The sequence below is a fragment of the Azolla caroliniana genome, unplaced genomic scaffold (assembly GCF_043228905.1).
Source record: "Azolla caroliniana isolate FFs.n. ecotype wild unplaced genomic scaffold, voAzoCaro1.0.p SCAF_4, whole genome shotgun sequence".
In the NCBI taxonomy this organism is placed as follows: Eukaryota; Viridiplantae; Streptophyta; class Polypodiopsida; order Salviniales; family Salviniaceae; genus Azolla; species Azolla caroliniana.
Genome location: NW_028230439.1, coordinates 20,852,427 through 20,862,774, shown reverse-complemented (window position 1 = coordinate 20,862,774; position 10,348 = coordinate 20,852,427). Strand labels below are relative to the sequence as shown.

At 37.9% G+C, this 10,348-nt stretch overlaps 2 protein-coding genes across 2 annotated transcripts; one reads left to right on the top strand and one right to left on the bottom strand.

Annotated features, from left to right (window-relative positions):
- Positions 1 to 2,163: 2,163 nt before the first annotated feature.
- LOC147865363 (NAD(P)-linked oxidoreductase superfamily protein) lies at positions 2,164 to 3,602 on the bottom strand. Its single transcript, XM_087318141.1, has one exon. It carries the CDS (start codon positions 3,524 to 3,526, stop codon positions 2,885 to 2,887), a length of 642 nt encoding a protein of 213 aa, XP_087174267.1. The 5' UTR covers positions 3,527 to 3,602; the 3' UTR covers positions 2,164 to 2,884.
- Positions 3,603 to 4,792: 1,190 nt separating this feature from the next.
- Positions 4,793 to 8,537, top strand: LOC147865362 (putative pentatricopeptide repeat-containing protein At3g01580). Its single transcript, XM_087318140.1, has one exon. It carries the CDS (start codon positions 4,888 to 4,890, stop codon positions 8,449 to 8,451), a length of 3,564 nt encoding a protein of 1,187 aa, XP_087174266.1. The 5' UTR covers positions 4,793 to 4,887; the 3' UTR covers positions 8,452 to 8,537.
- Positions 8,538 to 10,348: the final 1,811 nt, after the last annotated feature.

The window sequence follows — 10,348 nt, the reverse complement described above, 5'->3', positions numbered from 1 at the left end:
ACCGATGTTTGTGTTGTGCCATGCGAAGTATTCGACTGCCTATCCTAATCTCCTGATTCTCCTCCATATGTGGTTCTTCATTTCTTTTCATCCATTTCTTGCTCTAGACTTTGGAGCTTCACCGTGTAGATTTGCATGATATCCACATAATGTAATCAATCCAATATTTATGATTATGACATGCCTTGTAGCATAGAGAACAACAATATGGAGCATGTGGTGTGAGCGTACACCTATGATTAAGTAGTATTAAATATTACCTATGAGTCATGACCTATTGTACACCTTTCTTCCTCTTCATTCTACAAGCATGGAAAGCTCCCTCCCACACACCACGGGTGCCACTATCCTTTGTATTGTGCACCTTTATTTGACATAATGTGAGCATGTTGCTCTTCTGCAATGTAGGTCATGGGAGGATTTCACAAAAGCTTATCAACCTTAATTTCAAGTATTCATTTAGTTGAAAATGTTGGTCATTTGGCGAGGGACATCGTAATTGCATTGCAAAGTTGTGAGGGTCAAAAGAGAGCTCTCCTATCCTCTACCCCACCCTATATAAACCATCAAGTCAGGTACATGGGTTGTTTTCTTGTTGTTATTGTGAATTTAGACCATCCTCACATTAAGTAGTGCTAAGTGATGATGGCCATTAGTTTATAGCTCTAGATACGTAATTGCATTAAGTAGAAAGTAAGAGAAGATATGTGCATAGTCTCATATTCTTGAACTCGGCCGGGGGGTGATTTTGCGACTTATATACTTGTATAGTGAAGTAAAAAAAATTCTCCCCTAACTAATCAGGAAGTAGCTCCTTTTTTGGAAAGAAAAAAAAAGTAGTGCTAAGTGAAGTAGTAGGTCTTTGATAGAACATATTGCTTCTCTGACGATTGTATGTATTTACTTCGTTCCTATTCCTTAATCAATAATAAGATATTAATAATGCACACTCACTTCTTCCATTTCCTTTATTAATTTTACGCGTGACTATGTGTGAGGGGGTGTTGATTTGTTGAGTGGGTACACGATGAGTGGCTTGGAGATCATTGTTTGTAAATTGGATGGACTAGAGCATCATGATCGAGGATGGCATCACAACCTCCAAGAACAATAGGAGAATCATATATTTAGCATCATTTATGTTAACCTTGTTTAAATTTCTTTTATGCCATCCAATCTCTCAAATAGGGTAGTATGGGATGTTATGAGCATGAATGGGAGGAAGATATGTAAACACAAACAAGTTGGCATACATGGGCAAGTTTTTTTGTTTGTTAATATAATTAATTATAGAGTAGATGGACTTTTATCATGTCGTTGTTATTTGTCATCATCATCTTTCTATATGATGGTGTCCAATGCCATCTCTTCTATAATTATCCACATCAAAAGCCTCGACCATAAATTTGCACTTCATACCATCATAGAGCTTCCAACATCCCCAATGATTGCTAAGAAAGAGGGGGTTTCACAAGCTATTTCTTCTAGGATTATTAACCCAAGACATAGACATGTATGTTCATACGACCTTTGCCTTTGCCTTGACATAGAAAGCTTTTCAAAATGCTGAGAAATGTAATGGATTCTAGTTGGCCATAAGGTAGAAACAAGATCAGCCATGCTACACATGAATAAATGATTGCGATAAATACTTGAAATCATCAAGTTCTCGCCTCTGAAATAAAGAGCAACAAAGAGTGATTTCCATCATATGGGAAATGTTTATTTTCCATTCATCACCAACTACTACTTTAATCGCCCCTAGTTAATTTAGTGACCTTGATTGTCAGCACTGAATATTCGATAATCTCTGGTAGAGATGCTAAATCTAGTGACAAAATAGATTAGGAATGTTTTTGGAATAATTGTTGCAATTAGTGAACCTTGCACATAATAAAAAACGATGATGATACATAATAAATTGAAGGACTGACATCAGACTTAGAAGCTATACAGGAGACTCAAAACACAATCAAAAGAAGAAAATACCTGGGTTGGTGCTACGTATCTCTCCATATTGTATACATATGGAGCACTAGTCATTGGTTCATCACTATTGGCAAAGTTGGACTCCAATAGCTTAGATTTTTCCCACTTGACAATATCAAATGCTTGCTATCACATTATGTATATGAAATGGTAAATTTCATTCATGACAAAAAGGACTCCTATATCTTAAGGTTTTCCCATTAAACAATATTTCAAATATATCTAATATGGTAGGTTTTCTTTCTTCCTACCATTTCTAGAGATTAAAATGATGACCCAAAATTGTTTGCATTTAAAGATGTTAAGCCTATGATCACATAAGAAACACAATAGGTCCTTTCATATGGTTGAATTCCCTTGTTTAGCCAGTGACCCCATAACAAATGTGAATTGTCCCCTTAACAATGTGAATGAAGGAATTAGTGATATTTCCAAATGATAAAGTTGATGATGATACATCGGTAAATCTCATTGTGAAGTGCGGTCAGAGGAGCAGAAGCAATAGAAGTACATACTTGGTGCTTCCAAATTCTGATATCCTCATAGTAAGAGTAAGGTGTACCTCTAGGTTAACCACAAATCCCTGGAAAAGCTAAGACAATACACAAAAATAACAACAAAGTAGAAGAAGGGAATAATAATAACATGCCTTGATGCTTCTGTTAATGTACAGGGAAAAGCCGAGACATGTTTACAAGGCATGATCATGATTGATGATGGTGACAGAGGATTGATTGACAAATGAATGATGTTGTTGATGATGGTTCGCGAACAATGATGATGGCAATGACAATGTAGTCTGTGAATGTTGATGATGAATGATGGTCCAATGGAACTCTCCTTTCTTCATGAAAATTCTCATCTTCACACCTTTCCTGATTCCAGAAGGACTAACTCACATCCTGGTAGTGATACCTTTCCCAGGTCCAAAGCTCCTTTCTTCTTTCCGATCCCCTCTATCTCTATCCGAACCCACTCTATCTAAACAATACCGCGCGATCTCTTTAAATTTCGGTACCGATTTAAGCTCAACTTGAGTACCATCAGAGAGAGTGATGACAACATCTCCCCATTCACCGATGAATCGAGGCACATACTTGACATCTTTAATCACATTATATGAGAAGTCTTTCCGTTCTGATCCCGCGAGGCCAGACAACACGGTGACACGAAGATTCGTGAACCGATATCGGAGAAAAAGAGCTCTGAAAACAGAGGCTAAGGTTAGAGGAAGCCACACTAACGATAAGCCGAAGACAAGGTTTGTTGCGAGATCACCTATGTGAGGTCCTCCATCGAAGAAGACTTCTTCTCTTTCTTCTTCTGAGCTATTTCTCGATGAAAATGAAAAAGCCGTTGCAGAGGGCTGCTTGTAAATCAGGCGATCAGATCGCAGGATGTTAGGGTTAGAAAGAGGAGGCATAAGGAAGGCGGAAGCTTGTCTGTGACATAGGTTGGTGATGCTTCTGTGGATGCGTAGTTGGTCTGGGCAGATGAATGTTGTGTGGGAATACGCGGAGCAATGCAAGGTCGCCATGGGACCTTCTTCTTCTTCTTCTCCTTCTTCTTCCTCTTTATCACCAGGAAGGACCTTATCCTGTTTCTTTTCTCTCCCTCTGTATTAGTTAGTACTAGTAGTAGTCTTTCTTCCTTCACACCTCATAACACACATCCCAAGTTCGAATCCCACCACTTGCATCCATTCAATCAATTACTCCTAAACAAAAAAAGAGATTGCCCAAAAATGAAGTACATATGTACATACTCATAAACAAGAGATTGGCCACAAATCAAGTATGTACTCAAGGATGAGCTTTGAGCTCAGTTTTTTGCAGCGGAATGAATATATGTACATTATCGTGTTTTTTTACGTTCGTCATATGCGAGGGTCTTTGCCCCACGCATGGAACACCTTGCCATTTGAAGACCCTCGACACACACACACACACACTCACTCTCTCTCTCTATTTTAATAATATTATTATTGTAATTAGCTTATCCTAGTGGTAAGTCAATAACACTACAAGCATTGTGTCTTGGGTTCAAAACCTAGTTTCCTCACCTTTCTATTATATACTTCATATATATCTCTATTTCACTAGGTGCCATTGTGGAATGTAGAGGTTGAACCCATGACCTACTGGTCTCCATTGGGCAACCTTACCAACTGAGCTACATCCATCTGGGCTCTCTCTCTCCATCTCTCAACTCTTGGAATGAGCACATGTTCGTTTGTCTTTCGTACATACATAAGCACATATGTATAATGTGACTAGCCATGCTCAACTATCTTGCTTGCATCCTTTCCTTTCGTGTCCCATGAGTGGAATGTAGTGATTGATTAGCCTCCTCAAGGATAGTCGAATGTTGCGCAAGTGTTTGTAGAAATTGGAGCCGCGAGGTGCCCATTTGCTAAATGGTTCGTAGGTACATAGACTTTAGGAATCGACAACGGTTCGGTTTCGGCTTAACCAGTTTGGCCTTGTCCAAACCAAACTGGTTAAGCCTTCCACTCCTAGATACACTTCTACCCCCTTCTACCCCCTCATCATAAATTGGGCTATGGGTTCGATTCCTCTCTCTCCAACTTTCTTCTTTTCTTACCCATACATACATACATGATACACATATTAGTATATACTATAAACATATACATATACATACATATATGATATATGTACATATACATACATACTGATACATACATACATACATACATACATATATATATCTACACATAATTGTAGCTTTAGCTCTATTAAATCGAGAAGTCATAACTGGACTGTGAAAACCTGTTCTGCTTCTCTGCTCCCAACGAGACACATAAAGACACAGACACAGACACAGAGAAGAGACAGAGTTAGAAAGATGGATTAGAAAAGCACATTCGCTTAAAGCATGACAAAAACCTACGTACCGAAGACCAGAGACGTTTTTAGATCCCTGTCTCTAGAAGGAAAACTCAAAGATATATTGCAAGGAAGCCGTCTTTCACACACTGAAATCCTTCATCTATTGCAGAAATGCATCAAGGAAGAGGACGCTATAGCCATAAGGTCTCTGCATTCTATTGCTGTCATCCATCAGCTTGATTCCATCTCCATCTCCAATCTTTTGATTCGAGGTTTTGGTTCATGTGGTAGCTTGCTAGAAGTAAATTTGGTTTTTTCTGGAGTATTGACTCCATGTATTTATACTTGGAATTCTCTTGTTTTAGCACAAATTAACCATGGAGAAGCTCTGAAAGCTCTTCATTTTTACTATGAATCTCGTCGATCGAGTGGGTTCAAGCGAAACCGTGGTTTATATCCCTGTATAATAAAAGCTTGTGCAAAGCTAGGGGATTTGGAGCAAGGAAATTTGATCCATATTCATGTGCTTTGTGATGATTTTGAATCAGAGGTTATTATAGGTAGCTCTTTGATTGATATGTATGCTAAATGTGGAAGCATTGAAGATGCACGCAAAGTTTTCAATGATTTGCCTAATAGAAACGTGGTAACATGGAATGCTATGCTTACCGGATATATACAACAAGGAGATGGCTTCTCTGCCCTTCACCTCGTAAAGAAAATGCATGTTGAGGGCATTCAACCTGACAAAGTATTGTATTTGTGCATTCTTCAAGCATGCAGTGGTATAGGTTCTTTGTATGAAGGTAGACTTGCACATGATCAGATTATAAGGGAAAAGATCAGTCTGGATTCACTTCTCGGAAGCACCCTTATCGACTTGTATTCAAAATGTGGAAGCTTAGAAGATGCTTGTAAAGTTTTTGAGAACTTCTCACATAAGAATATGGTTTCAATGGGGGCGATGGTTGCTGCATATGTTCATCATGAACGAGATATGTGTGCACTCAAACTATTCTATAAAATGCAAGAAATCAATTTAAACCCAGATAAAGTTACGTGCCTTTGTCTCCTAAGAGCATGCAGCAACATTAATTCATCTATACATGGGAAGGTTCTACACGATTATCTCGTCAGGAACAGCATGGAATCAGATATAATGGTTGCAAATACACTCATGAGCATGTATTGTAAGTGCAGAACCATGAATGAGGCTCGATATGTTTTCAACACTTTGAAGAATCGAGACGTTGTCTCATTTGGTGTGATGATTGCTGGTTATGTTCAGCAAGGTCTTTGTCATTCCGCACTTGAGTTGTTCTGGAAAATGGAGAAGTCAGATGAAGCTACATTTGTTTGGAGTTTACAAGCTTGCACTTTAGATGAGGGATACCTTATTCATTGCCAGGCTGTTAGAGATGGGATGGAACAATATCCAGCTATTGTAAGAGCTCTTATTGATATGTATGGTAGGTGCAAATGCTTGACAGAAATGGACAATGCATTCCATAGTTTGTCAAACAAGAACATTCTATTATGGAGTGCAATCATCGCAGGCTATGCCGAGCAAGGGTATCCATCCAAGGCTTTGTTCATGTTTGACAAATTGCAAGAGGAGATGGTATTGCCAGACAAAATCACATATTTATATGCCATGAAGGCATGCATTGCTGCAGAAAGTTTGGAGAAAGGGATGCAGTTATACTGTCAAATAGTGAGCTTTGGACTTGAGTCTGATCTAGGTATCGGAAGCACATTGATTGATATGTTTTCAAAATGTAGAAGCTTGAGAGAAGCCCATGCTGTTTTCAATAGTTTGCCACAGCAGAATGTTGTGACATGGAGCGTTTTGGTGTCTGGTTATGCGCAGTCTGGATATATTTCTGTGGCATTTGAATTGCTCAACGAAATGCAAGAAAAGGGAGTCTATCCTGATAGAGTCATATTTTTATGCCTTTTGAGTGCTTGTCCCTCTTTTGGCACAGTTGCACAATGTAAGCTCATACATGATCAAATAGTTAAATATGAATTTCATTTGGATGCGGTTCTAGGGAACTCTCTTGTTGATATTTATGGTAAGTGTGGTTATCTTGTGGAAGCTCGAAGAGTGTTTGATAGATTGGCAAATCGAGATATCATATCATGGTGCTCGATCATCTCAATATATGCAGAAAATGGAGTTACATCTACCGCACTCCAGCTTTTCAAGACTATGCAGAAGGAAAGCATTCAGCCCAATGAAGTGATACTTTTATGTGTTATTAAAGCATGCTGTAATGAAGAAGCCCTGCAAGAAGGGAGATCGACTCATCATGGAATTATACACAGAGGATTTGGGTCAGATGTGGTCCTTGGAAGTGCTCTTATCGACATGTACTCTAAATGTGGGAGTGTTGATGATGCATACGGAGTATTTAATTCTTCGAAATATCATGATGTTGTATCATGGACTGCCATGATGACAGCATTCACGCAGCATGGAGAGGATTTCTCTACGCTTGAGCTTTTCTGCAAGATGAAAGAAAACAGAATAGAACCTAATGCGGCATCCTTTCTTGCTGTGATAAAAGCATGTGGTAATATTGGAGCTGTAGTTCAAGGACAGTTGATACATAATTTGATTATGAAAAGTGAATTCTATTCAGATGGATACCTTGGCAATGCTTTAATTTACATGTATGCAACCTTTGGAAGGTTAAAAGATGCATTCAAGGTTTTTTCAACATTACCAGAACAAGATAGGATTTCTTGGGAAGCTCTCATTGGTGGACTTTCCCAACAGGGAAATTTTGATCTGGCTAGGAGATGCTTTGAAATAATGCAGCAGAAAGGGCTTGTTCCTCAGGATACAACTTATTCTAATATACTTTCAGCTTGCAGTCATGGTGGTGAGGTAAATGAAGGAAATATTTACTTCAAGCATGGTGGGGATCAAGAGGTTGAAAAGTGTACAAAGACTGAGCATTTTAACTGCATGATCGATCTTTTTGGCCGTGCAGGATGTCTAGAGACAGCAGAAGAGATGCTTTTAAGTATGCCGAACAATCCTGACATAATTGGTTGGATGACTTTATTGTCTGCCTGTAAAACTCATGGACGTGTAGATTTAGGGAAGCGATGCTTCCAGCATGTAGCACAGCATGAAGCAGCCCATGCAGCAGCTGGTTATGCACTAATGTCAAGCATATACAATGATGCTCAATTGTCAGAAGATGTAGATGGAGTATTTCATCTAACCAGGAGTTTGGGAGCTTTGAAAATACCAGGGCCAGTATGGATTCAACTGGACGATAACCTGGACAAGTTCATAGTAGAAAATGATAGTTTCCACCACCATGTAGGTGACCAAAGCCAAGGTTCTGTAGATGGATTCAATATCATGGTTACGAGGGATGGAGGATGTATCCCATGTATAGATTCTGTATCGGATTCAATGCAAGGATCACGTTTATGGAAACAATCTCTGGACATTGTGTCATCTTCAAATTACCCTTCAAAACAAGATATTGATATCAAGAAATTCAATTTGGATTCTAGTACATGTACTAATATAGTTTCAGATTCTAATGATGAATTCAAAGAGAGCCTGAGACCAAGTTTTTATATGTGACTTGCATGTCTTTAACCAAATTAATTTTGTTCTTGTTTGTAGGTCCCTCATTTATAATTACCCACTCCTAACTGACAGCATTGTTTCGCCACCATTTTGCACTCAATGAGGATTAACCATCCAAGAATCTTCCTTTACATAATCATGCCAAGTAACATGCATTCCCCTTCTATTGATAGCTATCCACATCTGATGGATGAGATTATAAGAATCCAGCATCAGATGTTTTCATTAAGAGAACTAAGAAATCAACTTACAAAGCATGAGAAATGCATATACCTTTATGTGTGGTTTTTAATTGTTATGTGGTGTTCAAGTCAGATAAGAATGAAGAAATAAACCAAGTTAAGCATATGATTTTTGAAGAAGACAAAATCTTTAAGAAATTATTTGACATCCTTAGCTTTTAGAACCAAAGGAATCTTCAAAACTTAAAAGTTGGTGTAACACATTTTTTAATTTTTCCATGAGATGACAATAGAATAGATTACTAAACCATAAAAGAGTGCAGCTTTATATGACCTTCAGGCTTCAACTATTCAAGAAAGTTTTCAAGGATTGAAGTGAACTATATAAATCTAGAGAAAGCCACATATCACTTGAGAAATAGGGAGCGGATGGTCTTGTTATATTTTTCAGCTTCGATGTCTCAATACACTTTCTTTGTTTGTTTAGACTGTACACTTCCTTTGTTTGTTCGAATAGGGCGGTTAAAATCATGGTAGAATTTATACACCTTAGGCTATTTGCACAATTTTGTTTTCCATTTTCCAACCCCCATATACTCTTGATTTGCAAACACTCTTTCAATGGAATTGTTTGTCAAGAATCCTTAGAGATACTACCTTCCAATATCTTCGAATTGTGCAAGAAGAGGAGATTTCAATTGTTATGAATGGTTTTCCTGATGGTGAATGTGTTTGAAATCAATATCTTCGAATTGTGCAAGAAGAGGAGATTTCAATTGTTATGAATGGTTTTCCTGACGGTGAATGTGTTTGAAATCAATATCTTCGAATTGTGCAAGAAGAGGAGATTTCAATTGTTATGAATGGTTTTCCTGATGGTGAATGTGTTTGAAATCAATATCTTCCAATTGTGCAAGAAGAGGATATTTCAATTGTTATGAATGGTTTTCATGATGGCGAATGTGGTTGTATTTGACCAAGTTGATATTGAAATTTGCATCACTATTTAAACATGCTTGCAAAAAACCGATGACAAAGAGTAATGCTTACAAACGCTATTCCTATTGTAGCAAATGACTCTTTCAAGAAGGTGAATGTGATTATATTTGACCAAGTTGATATGAAAATTTGCATCACTATTCAAACATGCTTGCAAAAGCCGATTACAAAGTGTAATGCTTTGAAACACTATTCCTATTGTGGTAGATGGCTCTTTCAAGAAGTGGGTTATATGGCACATACTTGGGTGAATATTGATACAACGGACAATGGACATCTAATCCTTCAAGTGGCCTTCTCAAATCTCATTAACAAAGGCTTCAAGTTCGCATTAACCAATAATCATATTCAATGATTTTGATGAATTCTCTTGTGATATGCATGTTTGGGAGATTGGTTGTCTTGTCAAGGATGGTTACAACATGAAACCCACAAACCATGCACATCACCAACGTCACTACCTACCCATACCATTGTGACCATTTATCCATAGATGCATCACCTTCACCATTGAAATGCCTTGCCTATTTATTGTAGTATAGGTATTCTCAAAAATTTATACCATCACCAATGAAATTCATACTACAGGGGTATTCTTCTGATTCTCAAAAAGAGTTAATTAGGCGAATATGCAAAAGAGGAAAGGATATTTTCATGAAAACCCTAAACTATCCCTTAGCGAGATCTTGTTTGTCTCTCTAGAGAGGGAA

What these genes read in the sequence shown, in the direction of transcription:
- LOC147865362 (XM_087318140.1), top strand. Translation starts at nt 4,888, where the DNA reads ATGACAAAAACCTACGTACCGAAGACCAGAGACGTTTTTAGATCCCTG.
- LOC147865363 (XM_087318141.1), bottom strand. Translation starts at nt 3,526, where the DNA reads ATGGCGACCTTGCATTGCTCCGCGTATTCCCACACAACATTCATCTGC.